This window comes from Buteo buteo, chromosome 6 (genome assembly GCF_964188355.1).
Source record: "Buteo buteo chromosome 6, bButBut1.hap1.1, whole genome shotgun sequence".
NCBI classification, from domain to species: domain Eukaryota; kingdom Metazoa; phylum Chordata; class Aves; order Accipitriformes; family Accipitridae; genus Buteo; species Buteo buteo.
The window spans coordinates 14,266,851-14,294,253 of NC_134176.1; the positions used below are offsets into that span (position 1 = coordinate 14,266,851).

The window sequence follows — 27,403 nt, forward strand, 5'->3', positions numbered from 1 at the left end:
CTGAACACACTAAGCAAAACAAATTTTTTAAAAAAGTGAGACACCCCCTGCCCCACAACTACTGACCAGAATTTTTCAAGTTCAGTACTGTTTTACTGCAGATAAAATAATCAACTCTGTCAGCGAGGGTAGAAATTCTGTTTCATGTCTTCAAAAATCTGTTATGGTTTTAAGAGACCTCAATACTTGCATAAGGATGGAGTTATATTGGGGGTGGGGATGGAGGAGGAGAGGGGGCAGAGGCAATACTGAGCAGAACCAATATCAAATAAAAGGTGCTAATTTTATATTCTAACAATCACAGTTGCTCAAATGTTTGCAAACAACAAACCAACCCCAACAAACTTAACCATATTGTTATTTTAAATGTTATTCATATGGAATTCTGCAGCTACCAGATTATGAAAAAGACATGTATAGTCTGCAGCAGCATAAAATATAATCCTATATGCAATCCAAGCATCAATTTTCTCTTCTCTATCACAATCAGTATTCTATCTTGAAGAAGCATCTGTCAGATTCTCCGGAACCAAAAATAGCAAAGACCCTTTTAAACAGAACAGTTTCTGGCTTATATTTATAACTACACCGTACTCACTGCTTCTGGCTGCACGGCAATGAAATTTGTGCAAGATATAATCAATTACCCAGCTTTGCACTTCATCATGCGGTTAGCTACCGTTACCTGCGTCTCACCCTTCAAGCACTTCTCCCCATGCATAAGGTAGAGATTTTAAAACGCAAGAAATATTTGCACATCGAAGAACTAACTGTAGAGCTGAACTGACATTACACAGCAAAAACCTTGTGAGAACAAAAACCAACCACACTGATGCATAAAACAGAGAGCCTACCTGAATTCTTCAAATGCATACATGGCCTAGTAACTACACAAATGCTCTGAAATTTAAAATAATCTTCTTAAGGTGCAGGAGGACCATTTAGTTTGTCAAGCTGCAGCAAAATGCATAATGACGAGACAGTATATTTGAAATATTCTGAAGAGAAAGGGTATGCAGATACTGGCCTGCAGCCTACAGCTCAGCCAGCTGCTGACAAGCAGCAGCTAACAGGGAAAGGCGATAGAGTACCATGTGATCATTCCTGCAAGTCTGATTAATGCAGTATACTCCAAGAATACAGGCTGATATCTTTATTATTCAAGCCAAATAAGTCAAATACTGTACACGGCAGGCTCCACGGCTAAATTATCATTCACATGCTACATCAAAATCAGTAAACGCAAGCGGAGGACACTAAAAGACTAAGTATGTCTCGTAACCGAAGAGATTAATTAGGCCCATTCAAGCTGATTTTCTTACCTTGTGATATTTTAGTCTGAGTTTTTATTCATATGAACCATCAGTGATGGAACAAAAGACTGCAGCCACAAACCTCCCTTTCCATGAATGCCAGACCGTTTTAAGTAGTTTATCTGCTAGAAATCATTTCCTCTGTAGTCTATCCCCAACCACTTTAACTCCTTCGGCCCTGAATTCGTCGCCATAAATCCTACTTGCAGTGCCACGCGGGCTTTTTAGGGTTTCTAGGGTTAACACCGAGAAATCGCAGCACTGCAACCGAACGACGCGGGATAAGAGCCAAAGGAGTCAGAGCTGCGAAATCCAAGAAGGGAGACAGGGACGAGGAAAGTTGAGAATTCCGTGGCACTGCGGCGTGGAAGCGGAGATGCTTCAGCTGCCTAGCAACAGCACACGCAATCTCCACGGCAACAGCGCAGCGAGCGCTGGGCTCCGAGCGGCCCCGTGGACGGGGGGCGTAGGGGGCAAACCGGGGCCGACCTCCCCCGGCCCGGCCACGGCAACCCTGCCACGGAACCCCCGCCACGGCGGGACCTGCCCCGGTGCCCGTGGGGAGAACCGCGGGCGACGCGGCACCCCCGTGGCGCAGGGCTGGAGTTCGCAGCGGCTCCACGCGGGGCCGTCCGGCTGGAGCGGAGCGTGGAGTGGCTCGGCCACGGACGAGGCGTCTGCTCCTCCGAAGGGACGGGGCCCAGCAGCGTTGCACGCCCCGGTTGAACGAACACGGCTCACGGCTCGCAGGGGAACAGACCCCGAGATGCCAGGAGCCGGAGCTCGTCGTCCCCACGGAAAGGCCCGGGGAAATTCTGGGCGCGTAAGGAACCCAGGCTGGACGACCACCGTCGTCCGTTCGCTTAGGGTTCGCGCGGGTCTTCTTCGGGGGAGAGACTGGGGAGGCTTTGCCAAGGGTCCCGACAGCCCCAGCTGAACTCGGCAGCGTGCTCGGGAGGGACGGGAGGAGGTTTTACCGTGCGGTTGTGCACACACCGCATCGGCCGCGGCATCTCTGCCACGACTGCGTGCGGCCGCCTAAGGATGCCGGCATAGGCCGGGCAGAAGGGGACCAGGCTCTGCCACGCGGCTGCTGACTAGAGAGCAGATTAAGGCAGAGGATTGCTGGAAGCGGTGGAGATTCAAATCCTGGGAAATCAACCCCCTCACCTGGGAGCACAGATTGTGGGGCAGTGGGAGAACACGCTGCCTGGGAAGGTCGGGAGGAGGCAGCGAATTCAAAGTCACACCTGGGGCTGCTCCCCACCTTGACTTGGCTCTTTCTTCTACTGCTAGGGCTGGTTTCCAGTCAAAGGAAACAGTTTCTCATGTGGAGGATTTTGGCTGGCGTCTGAAACATCCAGACCCAACTACAGCCCCTGAGGTTCACCCTGCGCTAGGGCAGCGGCTGCCCCACCGAGCTGCGGGATTCGGAGACTGGAAAAGCAGCCGAAGTACAGACAGGTACATCTCCTGGACGCTGCATCTGTGACAGGCTGCCATAACTGCGGCATCTGATCCCACGGCTCTGAAAAATATAGGCAGGAAGGGCTGGAGTGAAAGGGAAGGCACTCATGGCAAAAAAAAAAAAAAAAAGCACTGGAAACAAAGAAAATCCACATTTATTTCGGACAGGGTGTTTTTAATGTAGTAGTGACCTTGGGTTTCGTTTTATTTCCTTTCAAATGAATGCAATAGTGTTAAGTGACAATAAAGGCACGCTGTAGGAACACCAAAACACAAGCAGTCATACCATCTGACAGAAATTAATTATTCCATTAGCATCCAGAAGGAGAAGGACTGCAAGCTAGGTGGTTCTGGCTACAGCCTAATAAAAGATTAAAACTAGCAGAGAGAAGAACAATACAACCGTTAAGAAAAGTCATCTTCCAGATTTAGGCTGAACTTCACTACAAGTATGCTTACTGTATACAGTACCCAAGCATCTGGGCATGGGTGAGGTAGTCCCTTGCAAGCAAGTGTTGCAAGCCCTACAGACTTTGTAGGAGACAGGTTTTTACCTTCAAAGTCAGAGCTAGCCAAGATCCCTCATGGGTGAATGAGGCAAGTCTGAACTTCTGTTTTCTTGTTCACTCCAATCTCCCTCTGACTTGAATTCAAGTGGAAGAGGGCTGTTTTTCACTTGAAATGTGTTTATTTTTCATGCTAGCTAAAATAAAACCCCTTCTACAGAGCTAACAGCAAATGTAGTGTACTGTTTTCCCTAAGTATTCATTCTTCTTGAAACAGAGTTGACAAAATCACTGTCTGGTCTTCCAATTTCTGCAATTTCTTAAGAGCCACTATGCAAATAAATAGTCAACTGTTCGAGTCAAGGCTTCTGTCATCAATGAGTTCACTGTGAAGGACTCGAAAGGCAAACATCCTCCAGAAAGCTTTCATATTCAGTAAAGGCCAGCTGCTGAAATGTTTCAGTAGGATAACTTTTTTTAACTTAATTTTTTTTAGCCAGCACTTTCACAACAGCTCATAGCATTACAGACAGCAAGAGCAGGGCTCCTATCCTGTGCGATAACCGCTACTGTCATTTCTGGTTAATTAATTACTAGGATTCCCATATTAGACAGTAAGATTTGAGACCATCATGTCATATTGCTGACATGAATGAGGCTCAGCATGCAATTATCTAACAGAACATGCAGGGGCTTCAGAAAGTCACATGAACACATGCAATGGCCAAATACATAAATAAATGCAGGATTATAATACCTCCTGATGACTTTTTAGCAAAGACAGCTATAACTTCTCATGCCCTGAGCCAGACTGAAGGTCTCGAGAAGCAGACAGAAGGTACGTCAGAAATCACAACCAGCAACAAAATTTTTTACAAGAAGGAGTTGCTCATTCCCCACCTGGCTGTATAACCAGTCCAGACCTTTGATGAAAAACATCCCACACTTTACCACAAAATCAAATCATGTCACGGAAAAGAAAAATGACACTAAACATTGGGTGGGACAATTAATGTAATGGGAACTGTGGGACCCAGGTCCCACCTTCTGATCCAAGGCCAGATAGACATGACAATGAGGACTCCCTCCCACTGAAGAAGAAGATCAGTGGCTTTTGGAAAACAATTTGCAGTTTTAATTCCAGGCTCTAACAAACAAGTGAGACTGTGACAGAAGTGGTTACCCTTGATGAAAGCTTGTCAAAGAAGCAAAGGATGCAAAAAAAGCCTGGAAATACAACAAACCAGAACAAGGGAGAGGATAATGGTGAAACTTCTGGCTTTAGCTAGTATTTAAGTGGCATACAAGGCCCTTGTGTTGATACTCTGTGTAAGAACCTAGTTTCCCCAAGAATAACATCTTGCATTATTGGTATTCAGTATATCAGTGTATCAGTATTGGTTCTTTTGACCTGAGATTCCACCAAAGCCTTGGCCAGATGCTAGGTGATATTATCCGATCACAAGCAGACTGAGATATTTTAATGAGGTAACTATTTATTCCCTTGCTGAAGCAAGGAAAAAGCCACTAACACAGCGGACTTGTGTCATTAAGCCTGCATTATCATTATGCTGAAGTGATACTCAGACCACTCTAAAAAAACCACAACTGCATTGAAAAATCCAGCATTCACTTCAATTCATGAGGAAGAAAACAGAAAGGAGAAGGGAAATGAGCCAACAAGAGCATATATAATCAGCATACATCCACCACAGATCTAACATTTCTGCACAGTGGAGGATGTGGTGATCACAGGCAGCATCCCAGAATATGTTGAAAAATCTCCTTTCAATAGGATTGTCTCTGAGTTCAAAAGTCTTTCTTGGGCTTAAAAAAAATGAGATTTAAAAGGATTATTGAAATAGAAGAAGGAATGGCTACCTTAGTTTGTTCAGGTTCTGGGAAATTTGCGGAAATAATCGCAGTGGCCTAAAGTTTACTGAACAGTGGTATATTCAATATTGGAGTACTGACTCAAACTTTCAGCTGTTAAAGGAAAAGGTGGGTGGGGCAGAAATGAACATTTTTTTCTTCCTCTCTTCATCAATGGGATTTCTATTATATGTTGCCTGAAAATACTATGTGAATTTTGATGCACCAGAACAGTCTGATCCACATTGCTGACTGCTCCTTTCACTCTCTGGTCTTCAGTTTGACCACTAAAATTTGATTTTGTGACGTTAACCTTCACCAAAAAAATCCTCCTCATTTCACTCCTCATTTATATAGCTTGACATTATTACATCACATGAATATTTGCACAGCAAAAATCACTTTTCTCCCTCCCAGATTTAGTCCGAATATGCCTCATGCCTTGCAAATCTCGAGGCTTGGCCTGAGCACAGGATGTGAGGTCTTCCCCATGTTTTTCTCCCACAGCCTTACTCTTATCATACTGGGAGTAGCACATACCATTTACATTAATGTATACTCTGTACCAGGTGCAGATGAGCATACAGCATCTTGCAGGGCTGAAATGGGTTGTTTTTCCAAATACATCCCCATCTGCCTTATTCTAGTGCTTAAGGGAAGATGCACTGGACTGAACTAGAAAGAATGGGATTCTTACTGATTTTCTAATCAGCCCTTAGGGTTAGCACCAAGTCACAACTTGCAGCCCAACAGAACTGAGCCAGTAGGAATTAAAACTGAAAGCTCCATACAGATTATTAAATTATCACTCACTGCAACAGTGCCTTAAATATCCACCAGTCAAGTTTAGGACTGCATGGTGCTGATTGCCTTTTACAGCTGAAAATGGAAAAGGTCCCTAGCAGTTTACATAGACAAGATATAACAGCCAGCAACCAACAAGGATATTTGAGATGAATGTCAAATTAGTAAAAGAAGACATATGGTCAAATGGCCGAACATCCAAAAACTAAGATTCAGTCTGTATACGTTGCAAATGCTAGTTGACATGACCAAGACTTGGGTATTCCTGCCTGCTTATGAAAAATTATTTAAAGTCATACAAAATCCTTTCCAAGGACAGGTACAGGGCTATACAAATTTGAAGTGGAAGGCAGTAATGTATTATTTATTCCTAGATAAACAATTACCAACCATAGCTTTTTCAATACAGCCCAGATTAATTTGAATCAAACTGTACACAGGAGTCGCCTTAGCAATTATGAATTACGCTGCCTCAATATTCACCTGACAGCCACAGCATCTTACACCTTCTACTTCTTTGATGGTTAGTATCTTAGTCTGTACAGATCAAGCACAGAGCAGAAGGCATAGAGGACTCTTTCAGAGAAAGTAAAAGGAACTGTTGGCTTCCATTTGGAAACTCCCTTCAACTAGCTGTAATTAGTCAATTTGACTTTTTCCAAGTTGTGAGGGATTAAGTGGGAAAAAAGCAGGAGGCTAAAACTAGATTTGCATTATCACCACTATCAAATGAAATGTCAATGGATATGAAAACAGTATCTGAATAAACCATGGTCATCCACTAAAGCACACATTGACAATAAAACATTCGGACATTTATGTAGGGTGTATACATCATGTATCAACAAACACAAACCTGTGTACTTTAGACATGAGTACAAATAAAGGTATTCACATACCACCATAAATACCCTGATTTCTTGCCATTTTCAAGGAAGCCAATGGCCTAGATCTTATAAGCATTTAAATTGTACAGTGGCATATTTGCAGGCAAAAGTAGCAGCCAACATGAACCAAGCAACTTCCCCCCCACAGATGAGCACATTAATGCCTACTAAACTGGGGACTCATTATCAAGTACATTGGCAGGCCAGAAGTTACTCTGCGTGGAAAATATCAGCGTCTACTTGACATCTTCTCTGGTAAACATTGGAAGAGTAATCCTAGTAACAACTGAGTCTTCTTATACCTCTGCACTCTCTAGTTAAATGGTAGGACATAGACAGGAGAAAAATCAAGGCTAAGTTTTATACTTCTATCATTGGCCACAAGTAACCTCACTGCAGTCGATAAAACTCCATTGGTACCACATATCTGTTGAGCAAGCTCTCTGCAGCACACGATCACAGCACCAAGGTCTTAGGAGCTATTAGCTTACGGGGATTTTACATAGACATAATGTCAAAGCTCGGATAGGATCGTGGCCTAGAATTTCACCAGGGACATGTAAGGATTATCCAGTGTAAGGCACTGATGGTAGAGAATTTGCCAAAACTTAGCTGCATTGCTGTCACATTAAGATGTGTACTGCCCCTGCTTCCAACAAAAGAGAACAAATTTTTCTTTCCCTTGCAACTGATGCAAAAGATGTTAGAATAAAGGTGTGAAGAAATTATTCATTATATACTGTGGAATTCTTTGTTCAGAAACAGCTTCTGCCAGCAGCACCAGACATAAGCTGTGGCAATTTCAAAACACCATTTGCTCACTCCCATGAGAACATACAAAAGTTTTGATTCCTCCAAGGCTTCAGGACAGCCTAGCACCCATCAGCAGTTTTACACACTAACCCATACGACTTTGCTGGCAGGAGGGACGCGCTAGTGGTGTGATGCCACTGGAGCTATGCTTCTACCCAGAGAAAGGTGACACCATCATCACACTGGTCATGGTCTGGCCTACTGTGTACTGACATGTCTTGACTCCAGTAAGGCTTTTGACAGTGTCTCCCATCACATCCTTACAGACACATTCTTCAATGTGTAAAAATACGTGATGAGGGAGTAAAGAAGATAGTCAGACTCTTCTCAGAGGTGACAGGACAAGAGGCAATGGGCACAAATTTTGAAATACAGGAAATCCAATTCAAACATAAGAAGAAACTTTTCTACCATGAGGGTGATCAGACTCTGGCACAGGTTGCCCAGAGAGGCTGTGGTATCACCGTCTTGGGAGATATTCAAAACTCAACTGGACAAGGTCCTGAGCAGGGGATTGGACTCAATGATCTCCAGATGTCCCTGCCAACCTCCACAACTCTGTGTGATTCTGTGAGCAGGACCTTCCCATCCCTTGGGCATAGCACAGCTTGCTCCAAAAGTGTGCCTGGCGGCTACAGCAGCTGCTGCACAAGAAACATCACGTCATTCCCACAAGCTCTTCCCTTTGTGATAACTCACCTCACGTGGAATTTACTCATTGGCAATGCATGCTCCCTAAGCAAAGTACACATAGTGGAGGAAGATTATACATAATCTTTAACAAGAACCACCGATGCATTTAGACTACAACTTCAAGACTTCATGCTGCCTTCTTCCTATAAGGCTGGAGGAAAGTTATGGGTGACCATGAGTATGTTCTACAACACAAGGGACAACTCAGGGATGCCTTTTTCTGAAATACATGTGGCTTGGCCACACTGCACTCTGCAAAGGGTCAGTGCAGCAAAGGCGTGGGTTTCTGCCAGCTTTTCCAATTTCTTCCCAGAGCATCAGCAAGACCCAATGTTTTTGAGACAGATATAGCAAGGATATATGTTTTATAACATTCTATGGCAAATCAAAACCACAGCAGGGAGTTTAGGTTGCAAAGTATTGTTCTGAATATCATGTTTGTATCCCTTATTTGTTCTTCACATAAAGAAAGATTGAAGATTGAAAAACTGATTCATTTTTTTAAGAACCTGAGAAATATCACAACTCCTGCTTTTTGCAAGACTTTTCCTGCAAGACTCCTTGGAGAGGGTCTACTGGTTTCTTCAGTCAAAATGAACAGAAAAATATCCTTTTTACGTAAGCTGCATGTTACACTTTAGAGTCAAATGCATGTAAATCACAAAAACGGCATCACAGCAAAAGCCTTTACACAATCCATTAAACTGGGCAGCTTTCAGGGTCCCACATCATCTGAACATCATCAGTTCTCCAGTTTCCAACAGTAGTGGGGATGAGATTCAGTTTCCTAACAAAAGGCCAAGCACTAACATTCATAAAGCAGCAAAACAGTAACACAGACCCCGTGTTTGGGCACCTTGCTTTGCTTTCTACATCCAGAATTTTCCATACCTCTCCTAATTTTCCTGTGACTTATCTAATAAGATCCAGATTTCTGAGGTGGGGAATGGAAGAGTGAGGGAAGTCACGCTGCTTGCTTCACAGCTGCGTAGTAAAGCCAATGATAAAGTCTGAATTCTCATTTTGGCTCTGCCAACTCCCAGGCCTCTGCTCAATGCACAGTCCAAACTAGGGAGGTCTTCAACAAATCGAACCATTATTGCAACCTGCCCCAGCGGCCCCCAAGCCCTGGCTATCCACCACTACTGTTCAAGACCCAGCAATGTTTCTTGCAGCCAGAAGAAACCAGGAGAGCTCGGGAGGGAGCAGAGTAGGAGGTCACGCATCCAAGCTACCTGCCCAGCCATAATTGCATGGCTTACCATTTCTCAACTGAATGATCCCATTTTCTCAGGCTATCTTTAAGAAACACCTACTTAGGCTATACAACAGTGATTAACAACCTACAGTTGAGCTAGTAGCATTTTTACAGCCAAGTAAGGAGCAGTAGTACAAATTGCCCTACACTACCATGAATCAAGCTTAGTACAACACCTATTGCCTCCCTACCTGTGCTGACTGGGTCCTTTTCATCACTCAGGCTAGACTAGCAGGCCAGCCATGCAGAACACACCCAGTCTGTCTCACAGCCGGGTCACAACCTTGGGAAAAGCAATGAGATACACTGTTGTCCACCCCAGAACTGCACAAAGTAGGTGTACAGGACCAGGAAAGGACAGAAGGGGAAATCAGGAGCGAGTTTTGCAATCAGATCGGTCTTGGCTCTAGAACCACTGACTGATATTTGTACACCAAACCCCAGAGCAAACTGCAGCAAATGAAACTTTTTTCCTCCCAACAGTGCTCACCGCTGAAACATTGCATAGTTCGGCTGCCATCGTGCCTGGCATTGCTTGGGGTTCAAACCAGTTGCCTAAACCCAAGTGTCCAAGCACACGTACAGTGTCTGGCATCCAGCTGGGCTCTGGCATCCCACAGGTCATGGCCATCAGCCACACATCCATCACTTGGGTACTCCAGATCATTTGAAATGGAACTGGACACCAATTCAGGTTTAACAACTGACTTGTATCTTTGAGTATTAAATATTTATTCATGAGGTAAATCCTACTTTCCTCATCTTTGGAGGCAAAGAGAGGTGAGAATCACCTGTCCTCTAATATGAGATAAATTTGTCTTTCCAAGTATAAATGACTTCCTGAAAGAAATGGTCAGGTCATCACAGATAAACATCCCAGTCAAATCCTGGCTTAGCTAATTTCTAATGAATGAAGCTACAGAGCAAACAGTGCATGCCAGTGACCTTGAAAGGGAATACAGAAGTAGCAAGGCTCTGCAAATGAATTCCCGAGACTCATCAAGTGAGACATCATCACAAAACCTCAAATACTATCCAAAACTTATTCCCCTTGCTCACAAAATTCCTACTAAGTTTCCAGCCACAGACAGGCATCACTATTCTTCCACATTTTGAACTCCCATTTCTATCTCAGAGCACTGCAGATCCACCTAACCCGATGCCTGCTCCTTCCAGCCTCACATTCCTAGTTGCATTCCCTATATCAGCTGCAAATAGCTCAAGCTCTCTTAAGTCACAAGTATCGCTTTCCCATCCGCTCCCAGGGGCACTACCACTCTTTGATACCTCAGGCTGCTATTAGATGAGCGCAACATTAAGTGACATGAGTATTATCAGACAGTGTTGGTGGCTGGAAAATACAAGCAGTGCTGGACCCTTGGGCTGCCTCTGCTCCAGGCTCACCACCCGCTCCACCTGCCCTTTCTCCAAAGAGATGCCAGCACTAGCTGGATATTACCTTTGGCACTGTAGTGGTGCAGGGCTGGGGACAGAGGTCAGCCTGTACAGCTGCCTCCTCCCCTCCTCACAAACAGAAAGGTTCTGGGCAAAGCAGAAAAGAGCTGAAATGTTATGTTGGGTCAGTACGAGCACAGCAACAGCAAGAACAGGTCAAAGGTAAAGACAGTGGAGGAGAGGATCCGATATCCTGGGGAGAAGGATATTTTGTACCCTTCGTGGGACATAAAATCTTGAAGGATAGATACTACTCCCACAACCAGAGTGTGTTGACCTCACCTTCTGTCCCTTGACTTGTCAACCTCTCCAAAACCTATTATTATTTAACAGTATTGTTGATGCTCGAGGGTGTCCTTTCTGGTATCAGTGTCATGACAGATCCATACGGCACTGCTCATCGTTGTGCCCCAGGTCTCCAAGATCAGTGTGGCCTGGAGTTCCTCTTCCCTCAGGACTTCACTAAATTGTGCAGCTTAAGTCTCTGCTATATTTTTATATTCCACTGGTTTATCACATGGACAGGGGATTCAGCAACATCCACAGTGATTTTTAGCTTATAATCACAACTTTCTTCTCTAAGCCCTCTTTCTCTTTCAACTACTTCTTCTGAAACCATTTCAAAATGCTGCTGTGATAATCTTCTCTCTCCTCTCTCATTCTCCCCATACAACTCCAAGTCTAAAATGCTTCTGTCTCTGACGCCTTCCCTTCAGTTTATTATTTATCTTTATCATGCTGGCTCTTTTAACCCACCACAGTTTCCAGGGCATCAGGAACATAAAGGAAATGTTCCCAAGGACTGTAAGGAACAAAAGGGTGATAGCAGACTAGATTATTCCTAAACAATCCCACACTTACATAAACAGAAGGTAGCACTCAACAAATGAGTAGTTAAAAAAAAAGGGTATAGAGACATAATTATAATAAAAACATATTTGAATTCGCTCAGGAATATGGAAATACCAGGAATTTTTCATTTTATGTTGAAAACCTACTTTCTCTACATACTTTGGACCAGACAGAGGTCCAAAGGGGTCTTCGGCCTCTTTTGACCAACATACTGAGTTCTCATCCAGCAAATATTCCTGGGGAGGGGAAAAAAGGCACGCAACACTTGCAAGTTATCACTGCACAAACACAGGAGATTCCTCGCTGAAGAACCGTATAAAGGAAACTGTCACAGAGCCAAAATATTCTCTTGTGACAGCCAAGCTTCTTGCAACTTCCCAAATAAGGCCATGACTTTAAAGAGCATGTCTTTTCAAAGCCTCATTGATTTTCATCGCCTCATGAAGAAGCACATTGTTTATGTGTCTGGGTGTGCTGATATTAAAACAGGATGAGATGGGCACAGCTCGGTGGTTTCAAAGCCTGGTTTCCAGACAGAATGAACCAAATAATCACAGGAAGCTTCTAGAGGCTGACAGCACTCCTTTGGCCACTATTTTGAAGTGATTCCTTGTGCAGGCTGAAACTAGGTGTGAAGATGCTAACAGGGACAGCCAGCATTTCCTAGTACACTGGGGATAGATTTCAAGCAAATTTTGAAGCACAATATTATATTCCTTCCAGCCTCCCAAAGTTCAGACAGTTTTGCATCTAAGTTAGGGTTCATGTTAAAGTTCAGGCCAGGTTTCAGGTCATCTCTCTATTTTTCAAATACCAGTTTACTCAGCTTCAGAGAAAGAAAGAAAAAAAAAGCTATGGAATTAGATCAACTAGATCTAGTTTGTATTTATTATCTATTCTTCTCCTGAAGCCTCTCCAATAATTTCAACTTGGCAAATTGTTGAAAATTATTAGGTGCTTCAGTTCTGCTACTTATTTTACACTTGAAGCACAGCACTATGAAATAGGATTTTTTTTTCACAATCCTTTGAAAACAAAACAAGTCCTTAAAAAACACCCTATGCAAAAACTTGCAGCCATTCCAGTTATCCGGTCTTTGCAATTATAATGTATCCGTTCCTATAATAACCATATGGCAAAAAAATACACTCACAGAACTTTAAAGCCATGGACAGAAGAGGAAGAAAAGCAGTAAGAAAGTGGGTCAGTAGAGCTTGTGTATATTGAAAGCACAAGCTACTTAGGTGATGGCTATTCAGAAGGCAAATGCTGTAGTCCTACATAGATAGGCACAAAGGAGACAAAAAGCTAAACGAAAACAGTACAAGCCACAGCCAAGTAATACATGACAGTTGTACCTAAACACTGAGCAAATCAAACAAAAAAGGGTTGACCAGAGGTGAAACGAGTCCCCACCCTCTCCACCTTGATCACACATTCACACTCCTGCCTTTAGCCTGTGGAGCACCATGCAGCCACAAACCAGGTCAAAAGCTGGCTTATCCAACAGAAAACTGATGAATTTGCTTTAGCTGGATTAACAAACTAACAAGACATCCCACAACAAAATGCTCATGAAGTCCCCCACAAGGAGAGTGGTGGGAAGGTCCTTCTAGAGCCAGGGGGAATAAACACACAGTTACACCAGTTTAGGCATAACTAATAAACTGTCCTGTAGGGTTTATCTACATGAGAAAACTCTAGAAAGGTAATCTGAATTAACATTTTTGTAATGAATCAAACCACATTAGATCCCTGCAGACACACGCATTATTAATTAAATCAACCCTATTTCGTATTTAGTATAATTTACTTTGATGTGAATTAAGCTTAATCAAATTAAGGTCACTTGAATGCTGAATCAGAGAATATATATAATGGTTTAATTTAGTTTACCTCATTTACTTTACATTCACATTTTTGGTGATTTGGATTAGTTTTCCTTCACATCCTTGTGCAGACAGCTTTAGAATAGAGAGAGACAGCAGAAGAGATGCTGGAGAACTCCTCCCAAAATCAACAGTTTTGAGCTGTCAATGAATTCTCTCCATCCTCCTGCATTTGCAATATCTGAACAGATGTTGACGAGCCATGAGAAATGCATGTCCTGAAGGAAACTGAGGCATCTGATGTGGTTATTTTTTAAATAGCAGGCCACTAAAATATTTGATGTGTTTTGTACTATTAGGAAAATACAGCAGCTATCAAAGTTGGTTTTAATAAAATAACAAAAATCATAAAAGCCCACTTCTTCAGGCAGATGTGTTAGTCACTTGTCACGTTTATTTCACAGTTTAAAGGTCATATTCTAATTTTGCTTACCCTGCTCCAACACTTTAAAAAGTCACCACTGAGTCTTCTAGCAAACTCCATTCACATTCCTCTTACATGACTATGCTTTTTACCATTAAAGAGATTTTTCTGTATATACAGATATGTAGACAAATGCACTCTGTCGTATTTAGGGCACTAGTCATCTGATATTTTCTGCGATGCAGGTACCATCTGTGAAGCTGAACTGCAGTTCAGGCCTATCATATTGACATGGGTGTTGGAGAATCAGAGATGGAAATTGATATTAGATTATAATCCCACTGCATTCAAATAGAAGGTGAGGACTCCAGCAAGGTCAGGCTTAACCATAGCCTCTAATACCCAAGGATACCTCTAAAATGTTTGCTCAGGGAACCTTTAGCTGGGTTGTTTGTTTTGCGGTGTCCACTCAGGATTATCATCTTTTAAGGGTCACAAAAGGTGTCCAAACCTCCAAAGCAAAAGGATGATGAACAGACCATGACGGCAATAACAGATGACAGCTGGTATCAGGGTGCAACTAAGTCTGCAGTGACAGACTGACCAAAGAGATCAAAGACTGGAGACCAGCGTCAAGAATAAGAGGCCATAGAAAGCATTCCTGAGTAAGGAAGAAGGACTATTGTTTTAGCAATTTAGCATGGAAATCCTTAGCAAACCACTGGGTTAATCAGACCGTGCCATGATTTAAATTTGAGCTCCCAGAAGCATGAAGTCACCACTGAGAGGAGGGTCGGACATGGAGCACCATTTCCACTTGGGCTGCCCCGATGCGCCCTGGCCCCACCACAGCCTTCCCTCCTGCTCCCCGCACCGCTGCCCGTGTGATGCTGACAGACATTTACACAGCTCCATGGTGAACCGGTTCAGGGGATGGAGCCAGCCGAAAACAATGCCACTTTGCTTTCAGACTGGGAGCACTGACTAAACCGGACCCGCACCAGTACCGACGCCAGAGCCCCCGCCACACTCAGGACAGCTAAATGCACGATGCAAGGCATTCGTCCCACACACCTCCAAACAAGCTTCATAGCTTGAGACATGTCCTTGTGTGCATTTATTGCTCTTCCAAACTCATTTCCATCTTCCCTAGCTTGCTGCCTGGCTCAGTCTCCCCTCTGCTATTTCTGTAACACTCTCATATTTAATACCATGAAATTTTAAAATAGTATGCTGGCTCAGGGTTTTTGAGATCCTGCAAAGAGTTGCAGTCACGCAGTTCTGGCACTATTTTTGTTTAGCAAGACAGGACAGAAGAGACAAGCAGGCCCTTGCAGCTCATCCTTGGGCAACATTCTGAGGACCACAAAACGAAGGGGCGTTCCCTGGGGGTCAACACGACAGGCCCAGTGGGACACACACACATTCCTCAGTTGTGCTAAACACTGCCCATCTTTCTGTTCACTTATTTCCATTTTTGCTCATGAATCCCCAAAAGGGAAGGACCCACCTCACCTGCCTCACCAGGACGGCTCCACCAGCCCCAGCGTTCCCCACCGCTTCTCAGCAAACCTACTCCTTGTACCACCCGCCTGCCTCCTCCGCTCCTCTGAGGGCAGGGGTTGTTTTTGACTTACTGCCAGGTTTTCCATTAATAATTGTTCATTTGGGGGAGGAGTATTTTAAACAAGAGATGCTTACGTTCCTGTTTGTATATGTTAAAAATAAGGACTTCCATACAGCGGAGAGGAGTAGGGTAGCTTTTGGCTCCCTTCCTAAAAGTTACAAAATTTCCCCTGCTGAGCTCAGCCTTCACATGAAGAAGCAAGCCTTCATCGCTCCATCAGACCCCAATCCTGTCAATACTTGCACATGTACTTAAATTTATTACGGTCAGTGGTCTTATCACAACGGTCATTAGGTTCACAAACATCAAGGATGCTGTTCCCAGTAATAAGGTCAAGAATGTGTACAAGGCTTTTCAAGATTAGGACCTTAATGCTATAGCATCAGCCGGCTTTCGTCCTGCCTCCCACATTAGAGGTGGGCAGCTGAAATCCCGGAGGATGGAGGGGGATGGCCGACTCCAGGCTGACTTGCGGGTAGAGCAAGGCACTGCTCTGGACTACTCCTGGGTGTGCGATGAGCTAGACTGCCCCGGGGATCGCCACTCACCACGGCAATCTCGGTGGCAGTTGTGTGTGATTCATATGCTGTGAAGTAGCGTTTGACAGCTCAACGCCAATTAAAACAAATAGATACAATGCCAAGAGTCAGCAGGTCAGGCTCTGGGAGGATCCATCACAACGCCAGGCTACCAGCGGAGTATAGGGAGGATCCATCGCTGGGCTACCAGCGGAGTCATAAGACGGTGTTGTGAGTTACAAACAACAAACAGGGACAGATATAGGACATTTTATTAAGCATATGGATAAAATGAATATATAAGTCCATGCTGTCTCTCTTCCACTTATCTGTCTAGTCAAAGAAATTAATTGCCTGAGAATAGCAAGGCTGCTTTATTTGGGTGATTCAGACCCTTACTTCTCAACATAACAGCTGTGGGATCAAAAACTGACTCAGATTCACCTAGGTGATGTATTTAGTTATTTAATAGAAAGATTAGCATGCAAATGTATTGCAGCGCTCAACACTAATGCATGACAAAGTCAGAATATTAAAGTTACCTCATTCTGTCAAAATATGCTAGTCCAGTATTTCTCTCATTTTAATTCACAAATCCTTTTCAAAAAGGAATTCACAGATTATCTCAAATCCCAGTACTGTTTGGCAGGTGGGAACGAGAGTGACAGACAAAACACAGTCATTTAATAAAATGATAAGTTTAGTATAAAAAACATTTTAACTAGGTAATAAGAACGGTAAGGAGCTAATGGGCATGGGTACATACATACAAACTGCATGAAAATATGTGCATATGTGGATGATTTTAACTTCCTTGTTTCTCATTTTTGAAGGTTTTTGTAGGCATTTTTGAACTCTCTTTTGATGTCCTCTGGACTACAAACCACAAATTAGGCAGTGCTGGTCTATTCAGTGCTGAAGATATATTCCTACTCATCCAGCACACGTGTAACAGACTTATTTCCAATTACAGCTTTTTCACTTGAATTTAGCTATTTAAGCTAACCTTTTATCATGAGCATTCAACAGCCCTGGTTGTGTTTAGCTGTTCCTGCTGCATGCAAACATACACCCATGCAACATCACTGCAGCCAACCTCCTCATCTGTGTACAGCTACAGAAAAAAAAAAGGATACAGCATGCAATTAAAGGGATTATGGTGACTACGGCCCTACTTTTTGCTAATACCATTTCAGTGTATTTTCTAGATCTCCTCGTTACTGAGGGAGTGGCTTACTGATGAGGGATAAAGGAAGGAAGCACAAGGAGGAAGCAATGCACATGCTGACTAAGCAGCAGCAAATGATGGGAAAGGGAAAAGAAGAAAGAAGAGGAAGGAATGAATGGACGGCAATGTACAAGGAACTTTACTATAGTGCTTAGCACTTAGTATAAATATGCTTGTCATCCTCAGAAATGCTTTTTGAACAGGAGACTCCATTCTAGCAAAGCAAGGACTTCAACAGGACCAAAGTTAAGCATATCCTTAAATCCTATGCTAGACTGAGACCTAGCTACTTAATCATCTTAATTCCCTCGCAGGTAAGTACTGTCATCCTCCAGCAGATAAAGAAATGAAGCCAAAAAGGTTAAGAGATTTAGCAGCCGCAGACCACACGAGGAAGCACAGCATATCTGCACCGTGGAGCTCACCACAACGACAAGGACCAGGCCTGAACCTCCTCGCTGCAAAGCCAGACCCAAACTGCCACGTCCTCCTTGCTGGAGCATCTACCCGTGCCTGCACCTGTGGCAAGCTACAGTACTACATTAGAGCCGAGTTTCTCTACACAGCTTGCTTCCCCCCCGCCACGTCCCTCCAGTAAATCACAGAAAAACATTGTCGTGGTTTAACCCCAGCTGGTAACTAAGCACCACGCCGCCACTCACTCCCCCCCCCCCCCAGCCCCCTGCCTCAGTGGGATGGGGGATAGAATCAGGAAAAAACAAGTAAAACTCATGGGTTGAGATAAGAACAGGTTAATAGAACAGAAAGGAAGAAACTAATAATGATAATAATAACAATAATAAAATTACAATAGTAATATTGGAACATACAAAACAAGCGATGCACAATGCAATTGGTCACCACTTGCCGACTGATGCCCAGTTAGTTCCCAAGCAGCCATCCCCCCAGGCCAAGTCCCCCCAGTTTATATACTGGGCATGACATCACATGGTATGGAATACCCCTTTGGCCAGTTTGGGTCAGCTGACCTGGCTGTGTCCCCTCCCAACTTCTTGTGCTCCTCCAGCCTTCCTGCTGGCTGGGCATGAGAAGCTGAAAAATCCTTGAGTTGGTATAAACACTACTTAGCAACAGCTGAAAACATCAGTGTGTTATCAACATTGTTCTCATACTGAATCCAAGACTATAGCAGCTACTAGGAAGACAATTAACTCTATCCCAGCTGAAACCAGGACAAACATGTCTATCCATCCTGGTACCTATGTGAAGCTGAAGAAAGACAAGAAAACTATGAGAGCTCAAGTTACAGGAATGACACCTACTGCCTGAGAAATGAATTGCTCACCTAAACAAGATCTGCACTCAATGGCGAGGGGTTTCCAGAGAATAAAGCACCACACGGACACGAGCTGGCAATGTGTGCTCGCAGCCCGGAAAGCCAATTGTACCCTGGGCTGGATCAAAAGAAGCGTGGCCAGCAGGTCAAGGGAGGGGATTCTCCCCCTCTACTCTGCTCTGGTGAGAGCCCACCTGGAGCACTGCATGCAGCTCCAGGGCTCCCAACATAAGAAGGACATGGACCTGTTGGAGCGAGTCCAGAGGAGGGCCACGAAGATGGTCAGAGGGCTGGAGCACCTCCCCTGTGAAGAAAGGCTGAGGGACTGGCCTGGAGAATAAAAGGCTCCAGGGAGACCTCAGTGCAGCCTTTCAGTACTTAAAGGGGGCTTACAAGAAAGACTTTTTTACCAGGACCTGTAGTGACAGGACAAGGGGCAACAGGTTTAAACTGAAAAAGGGTAGGTTCACATTAAACATAAGGAAGAAATTTTTTACGATGAGGGTGGTGAGACACTGGAACAGGTTGGCCAGAGAAGTTGTGGATGACCCAACCCTGGATGGGGCTTTGAGCAACCTGATCTAGTGAAAGATGTCCCTGCCCATGGCAGCGGGGTTGGACTAGGTGATCTTTAAAGGTCCCTTCTGACCCAAACCATTCTGTGACTCTGTGATTCTATGAAAGACGCCCAGCCTCACTGCTATCAGGGTGATTGCACGAAAGCCCACAGGAAATTCAGGCAGGAAGGGAGGTTTAGTGATGAGAAGAAAGGTGTTGAATTCCTGGTCAACAGTATATATAACTCAGGGGGGAAAAACACCTCCATCATGAACTCAGGTGAAAAATACCTTTTTCTGGACAGGCATCATGGGTAGTAGTTGAAAAAATGCTCATCCATACTACCAGCTAGGCTACGCAGTTTGTAGTCCAGCCACTGGGAAGCCTGAGTTGGAGGGTCTGCAGTGGGTAAGAGGAAAAGCAGGAGTAGCATCTCAGTAAAAGCTAAACTTTAATTTATAGTAATAGCATGCCCTGGAGAAACAGTTTCCTGAGCATTACTGGTGGTGCCAGGGAGCACTGTCTCAATCTTTCAGCCTCCTGCTTGCTCCCACCCTATATATACACCCTTTGTGTATGGAAAGTGTGAATTTTCTTTTATTCTGTCTTTGTGTGTAAAGACTTCATGATCTGGTTCACCCTACCAAACCACAAATGGCTAAACTGGCACAGCTGAGGGGAGCAGGAATGAGAACTCAGAAGAAACGTATAAACTAACACTGAACTTGAAACAAATGTAAGGCTTGAATGCCTACATCAAGAAGGAAAATCGAAAGTTTCTGGCCCCCACATGTCTCTCCCACTCCAGGACTGTGAAATATCCAGTGCAATGTAATGCTTCACTAGTTGTTGTGATGTTACAGAATGGCACTTCGGATAGTCAGAAATGTGAAGGAGGTTTCCAGGCTCAAATTTTTGGTAAGGACTTGCCCAGTCTGTCTCCTGTGATTAAGAAAAACAGATATTCTTAATGCTTTTATAACTTTCAAGTAAAGAATAGTCTTGGAAAGACTGTCAATACCATTCTGAGTGTTTGCTCAATGCAAAAATGCAAAGTCTCACGGGAAGAAACATTCTGCAGTGCTAAATACCCCAGAAATGAAAAAGAAAAAAAAAAAGACCAAATTTAAACTGTTTTCAATTTTGCACGGTCACAACCCAGACTGAAACACACTTTGAGTGTTACCGGGTGACGTGTGTGCACACCCATGGACGCAGAACCATCACTGGCAGAACGTGCCGGATGAACCGCCAGGTTACTCTGCTTCCTCCAGGGCAGGCTAGAAACGCCTCCGCTAGCCCGAGTACTGGGAAACAGCCTATCCTTACACTGCAAAGCTCCCCGTGGGCTAATTAGCCAGGAACAAGGTAGATTAACCCAAGCAAGGCTGTGCGCTGCCATGACTTACACCCCAGGGGCCTCAAGGCAGCCTGTCTGGAGGTCTGGTGTCTTCTCCCCAGGCTGCATTACGGCCGTACTCCTGCAGGGACGGGGGCTTTTCTGCTGCGCGGCTCAAACGCGTCTTGGTGGAAGCTCTGAGCTGTAGCAGGACGGCTTTCGGTCGCTCCCCCTCGTTATGGCGCATTAGATCAAAAAGCAGATGAAATGGAAGTCTTGGGTAGGTGACTGCGGATGAAATCTGCCTAAGGGCGAACAACAGGGTGAGATGAAGAAACGGTGGCACGGCTATTCCACCTCTCCTCCCTGCTTCTGAGAAACTAAACCTAGAAAAAGAAAAAGCGGGGGAAGCACTGTGCATCCCTAGTGTTTTGCAATGGCTGTGAAGAAAACAGAAAATATATCCTGAAACTCCCCATTCTCTTGTAGGAGGAATATCAATGTACAGTGGAGTGGTTTTTACTGTTTATCTATTGCAATGAAGGCCAATACCGAAACATCAGCTAGTATTTTTTTTAAACGTAAATAGAAAGCAGATAAGATGATACTAAGAGTCAGATTCAGCAAAGAAACTTGAAATATCTGTAGTGACCTTCTCAGATAAAGAAAAGCTATAGCTTATTCAACTTATTTTAATTCTGTAATTATTAGGATTGAACATTAGTCAGGATTCATTTTATTTTGGCAGCAGCTTTAGAAATCTTTTCTAAAGAGGTTCAATACTGCTCCTTACACAGTGCCCAGAACTGGGAGAAACTATGACAGATAGCAAGAAAAAAAGGAAAGAAATCACAAAATTGCTAACTTGCAGGACACAGGACATTATTTGAGCCTGAACTGTGTTTGCACTTTTGGAAAGATTTTGATGATTTCTTACAAGAAATACTTAAACACTTACAAAGAGGGAAGTATTGTACTGTCCAAAGGAAGCACCTAGCCAAGTACAAAGAAAGACTATGCAGGCACCTTTAATCGCGACACACTTCTAACGAAGCTGTTCTGCATTAGGGTGTCTGTTGTTTAACGCAGTCTGAGTGATCCGGGAAAGTGAAATACCACACAAAACCACAATATTGAGTTAAAAAGACCTGCACACACTTGAAAGATTACCTTCAGCCTTGATTATACCACTACAGGAACACAAGACAAAATACTCCAAAAAAGAGGGAATGTACAAAAAATCATCCAGAGTTTATGTTTTATTTTAGAGAGGGGGAAATAAGTTTATTTTTTAAGTATACAGAACAACAATTAGTATAAAAGAACAACTGGCCTGCCTGTTCACATGTCCTGACAGTAGGGTATGTTGAAGGAAGTCCAGCATCGCTCAGTTCCCAATGAGCCACTGCCACTGCCTTTGCATGGCGGTAGCCAGCATGGTGCAACCTTCAGCGGAGGTCCAAAATTTGCTGACAAAGGAGTTTGTCTGCAGCTAGAGCTAAACTACCCCTCTAAAGATCTAAGCTGAGCTAACAAAAGCAATTTTCTGTCAGCAGCATAGTATCCACACTTGGGATTTTGCTGACGAAACCATGACAGCCAAAGGGCTGGGTGTTTTCTCATCGAGTGACACTGGCAGAACTGCGTAGCACAGATTTGGCTTGAAAGGCTGCAAACCTAAACATACCCAAAGGCGTGACTGCAGAAGGTGGTGTGCCAACTCCCAACCGCCCCCAGGAACCCACAGCCATGCACGCCGCAACGCCAAGGCACACAGCGGGAGTCAGAACATGGCAAGACAGAGTTTTCAAATTAAACAAAAATTAGCTAAGTTACAAGCATATTGCTCCAGCTCAGAAACCAATTACTAGGTGACAAGGTTAAATGAAACTTTATAGACAACTTGATTCTATTATCCATCTCAGGGGACGCTACTACTCTCCTGCAGGAGACAGTACACTGGGCGACACAGGCCACTAGTCCAGTGAGGTCGGTAACCCCAGTTCTGATGACATCATAAGCGAAACCAACACGTTCTCTCTAATTTGTTACAGATGCAAACAGAAAGAAACAGTAAAGAAAAAGAAAACTTAGAAAATAACACTGCATACATACAGCTCTGGTTACCCTCCAAGCAAACTAAAAGCATTGGCAAAACTCTTGAGTTATCTCATGAACTGCTTAATGAATATAAAATGTGGAAGACAATGAAATGCTCGATACATTGTGTTTCTTGGAACAAATTTAAAGACCTTACTTGCTTGTGTCTGAAAACAAAAGGTTTAAGAAGAAGGATGTATAGACGCTTCCTGTTATTAAAGCAGGTTTACAGTATGAATAGTCGGTTCTCTTTTTCTCAGGGTGTTGCTCCATCCCCTTAAATTAGGGCTAAACACAACAGCTTTTTAGGATTTCCAGTTGGCAGCTATACAGAAATGTCAGAACAAAAAGGTTGACTTTAGCTAGAGAACTCTATAAATTTTAAGGTGCTAAGGGACACCATTTTCCCCAGAAACTTCTGTACTGCACTCATTACTTTGGGTTGGATTGAAGCATGTTACGACAAAAGAGTAAGGAGGTACAGTTTTAGTCTGAATAATCCTGTTTAAAGGTTGTTTCCAACTCTGGATATTCACTGTATGTTCTGTTTAGGAAAAACAAAGTGCTTAAAGTGGGAGGTTTTCCCCCACATCACTGCCTCAGGACCGCAGCACAGAGAGCCAACTTACACTCACCACAGTCATGGCAAAGAGAGAAACAGTGAAGATTTTTTCAGGGATACACCCAAAACACTATAGCTGGTTTTTATTTTTAAGAACAGAAACCACTGAAACACAGATGCTTTATAAACTACATGTATGACTAAGAAATGTGAGGTTACACCTCTGTTGACAGAATATAAAAGTCTTATTTTCATCTACAGCAATATTCATAGACATTTTCCCAAATATGAGCTAATTCTGTTAATTCCAAGAATGAATAAGTATCTGCTGTAGAATAACCTCAACATTTGTTGTACTAAAGCAGTATTTTTATATACTAAGAAGTAATAACACCTCTGCACTTGAGCATTTTCCACCCAGGAATCCTACTCAACTTTCGAGATAGAACATCTATTATAACCTGTTTTATTACTAAGACCTGTGGTACACCCACTGTACACACACTTTATACCTTTGAAGTGAAGGCACAAAGAAATTATCAAAAAATGGAAACCATCACATAAATGCAACTGTGCAAAGAATAGCACTGTAATCTATTCACCACAAAAAGCAATATAAATAAAACACACATGGCTAAGCAAATGTTTTAAGAAGGTTTTTATTAAATGATTGTATAGCCTGGCAGGGTCTTTTGGAACTATATAGCCTATATTTATTAAACAAGAATTGTTACCGAAAAAGGTTTTAGGTGATTTGCAGACATATTTACTGACAAGTACAACCTATTCAGTAATGTCTGTATATGCAGGGGAAAAAAAATCAGTAATGGAAACCTTTAAAAACAGGAATTCATTCAAAAAACCCCAAACAAGCACGTACATTAAAGTATAAAAGTGGCTTTAATAAGAAAAGACTATTTTAAGTGTGATACACCTGCAGATGCCAAGCATCATATGGGGAAAACGGGAAAGGGCAGCTGTACAAAGAAGCGCCCAGCAGCACGCAGAGACTAACTTCGGGCGCTGGCTCCCCCACCTAGACCAGGCGCAGTCTGGCATTAGGTGTCCAACCCGGAGAGGCATCCCACCCATCATCATCAAAAGTGAGGATATGGGGAAGCCCTGAAGCCCCTCCCGGAGTGAAGCTGCTTTTTCTTTCCAAAATGCCCTGTAGCTCACCCGTCCTCTGAGAGTGCCCTAGCTCTCACAATGGGGATTCCTTTGGATGCATTATGCTACCCTAATTCACAGGCTGTTTTCGTGGGTCTCTCTCTTTCCTGCCGCCTCTCCCGAGCAAAAGCACAACCACCGACTGCAGATGTTCATGTGGAGCAGGGTTCCTTCAGTGGGAGAAACTCAAAATTGTTGCAGCCTTCCAACTAGCCCCGTGGTGCCTCCTCGGGGGGAAAGATGTGCTTATGAGTCAGAGAGTCAGCTTTCCTTCTCCGTGGGGGAAGAGCTCTACCAACCCTTCTTCATGGGGAAGGGCTCTACCAACTGGGCTACTAACTGAACGGGAGGGAGCAAGGGAAACCTTCACTGCCGCCTGTTGTGGCTGATGACTTCTCTCTGGAGGTCTCTGAGCAGCATCGTGATCAGACCGGGTGAGACTGATGCAGATGCACTTTTTGTGAGGAGACCAGAGGGGTCTAGGCCACCGGTCGCATGACACTGCAGGCTTGTGTGCTTTTGGCCCTCCCCAAGAACATAATTTTAAGCAAATGAAGAAAACTAATGGCAGTATAAATGACTAAATAAACTGATGCAGCTCCAAGCCTTTGACACACACGATAGTGTCAGGAGTACATGTAGCTGTAAATGCAGAGGAAGGTTTGTAGACTTCCACTGTACTTCTAGGAGCAACGCCAACCTTGCAATTCAGGGATCAGGCACCACAGAAAGGTATCTGTCTTCAAACTGTTACTTCTATTTTTAAGGTTTCCCAAAGCGGTTTTGCTTTGCTAAAGATAATAATTAAGTGGAAAGAATCACTAGTGTTAGAAGATGAATCAGAGGCTGGGTTGCTCCGAGATACTGACAGCTCAAGTGAACTCTTGAATAAATGAGGAAAGAGAAAGGTTTGGAAGAGTATGAACCAAAACAAATTACACCTTCCTCCTTCTTCCTTCCTTCCTTCCTTCCTTCCTTCCTTCCTTCCTTCCACCAGGCACTTATCCGGCTGCAGGAAATCTGGGGATTGGGTGGGTTTTTTTTGCTTTTCACATTCACAATAGACCAACTGACCTCGGGAAAACTACGAGTTGGAGCACTCGGTGCCTGACGAGAGAGGGACTCCGGGAGATCGGGCACGACCTGTGCTGGATGCCCGGGAGGAACCAGCTCTCCCCTCCCGGCGGGAACTCCTCTCTCGCCGCCCCGCGCGTTGCCCTCCCCGCCCGGAGGGCGCTTCGCCCGCGGCTCGCCTCGCCGTACGCTCCGGGCTGGAAGGCACGGCAGCACTAAGCAGGATCCCCGGCTGTACATGGCAGCACTATTTTCAAAGCGCTTACAGCCTTTTGTAACCGCCGAGATAATCTGTCATACGGATTTAGGCACTGACAGTCAAACATGCCAAAAATGTCACCACCCACTCGTATTATCCATCCGGCGAAGGACTAGGAAGCGCCGCATTGCTTAACCTCTCCTCCGCCTTCCACCCGCCGAGGAAATCCCCACCCCCCACGGCGTGACACCGCCGCGGGGGGAACCGCGGACCCCCCCCCCCCCAGTCCCCGGGCCGGCAGGCAGGCTCGGCGGGGCTCCCTGCCCGCGGCGCCCGGCGCTGCGCATCCCCGGCCCGCCCGCACTCACCTCATCTTCCCGGCGGGGCGCGGCGGCGGCCGGGGCCGGGGCCGGGGCCCGGGGTCCGGGGTCCGGGGTGCGGGCGGCTCCGGCGGCGGCGGCGCCGCCCCACTCGCAGCGCCGGGCCCCGCGGCGTTAGCCGGGCAGCGCGGCGGCGGGCAGCCCCTCCGCCGGCCCGGCCATGTTGCCGGCTCCCGCCCGGCTGCGCTGCGTGTGTCTGTGTCTCTGTGTGTGCGTGTGTGTGTGGGCAGGACAAAGCGCCGCTGCCGCCCGCCCCGCTCCGCTCCGCTCCGCTCCCACGCGCGGCGGGGCCGCCCCGCCCCGCGCAGGCTCCGCCGGGGGGGTGGCGGGGGGAGCGGAGCCCGCCCTGCCCGGTGCCCGGTGCGCGGTGTCCCCCCGCGGGCAGCGCAGGTGAGGCGGGGGCGGGGGCGGGGGCGAGGGGAGCGGCCGCCCACCCTGCGCGACACCGGTCGGCGGCACCGGGCTCCTGGGCCGGGGCCCGGGGAACTGGCCCCGCCGCGTCCCCGAACCGCTCCCGGCTGGAGCAGGGCCAGTGCTGCGGCTGCAGACCCCTCCTCTGCCGAGCGCCAGGGGGTCCTGTCTACCAGCGTTAAAAATCGGTGCTTTTCTGGGTGGAAGCAAGGGCAGAAACTCTTATTTCCGGCTAACGCTGCGGGGAAGCTGTGTTTTCTGCTCCTTCACCACTTGCCCCAGACGAGTTTCCCGGCGAGCTCTCTCAGCCTGCTGTCGGCCCCTCCATCCCCCGCGCCCACCTTCCCCCGGGGGGCCCTGGGCTGCCCCCCAGCCCTGCTGCTTCTCCCCAGCCACCTGCCCTCCCCACTCCACATCCCAGTCCCGTCCCTGGCCCGCCGCTCTTCTCCTTCCAGTCACCTCCCGCCAGCTCTCGCGGGCAGCCCGAACCGCACCGTGATGATCTCCACCCGTGGGAACAGCTTTGCAGGTCCAGAGCCTGGAGCTGCCCCTCTCCACATCTCTTTGCCTCTTCCCGTGCACCACCCACTAGGAAAAGACGATATTGAAAGTGCTATCACTTGGATATCCTCAAGGATCTGGGACGATAAGGGACCAAATATTGCAGTTACTGCTCAGGTCTTCCATATGTAGGTCATCGTAACTTCACTGGCACTTCTCAAGAGTAAAGGCTCTTCAAACTCACAGTCTGTGGGTCCATCTACCAC

The 27,403-nt window shown here is 45.4% G+C and overlaps 1 protein-coding gene across 4 annotated transcripts in view; it reads right to left on the reverse strand.

The window, feature by feature from the left end:
- Positions 1–26,587, reverse strand: part of EVL (Enah/Vasp-like) — a 159,336-nt gene extending 132,749 nt beyond the window's left edge. The window contains exon 1 of one of the 4 annotated variants that reach the window (XM_075029848.1): positions 26,214–26,587. In XM_075029848.1, coding sequence (XP_074885949.1) covers positions 26,214–26,218 — 5 coding nt within the window. In that variant the 5' untranslated portion in view covers positions 26,219–26,587. Of the gene's footprint in view, positions 1–854; positions 893–20,810; positions 20,961–26,213 lie in introns of those variants that run through there. The other 3 variants (XM_075029849.1, XM_075029844.1, XM_075029845.1) reach the window with 3 other exon arrangements.
- Positions 26,588–27,403: the final 816 nt, after the last annotated feature.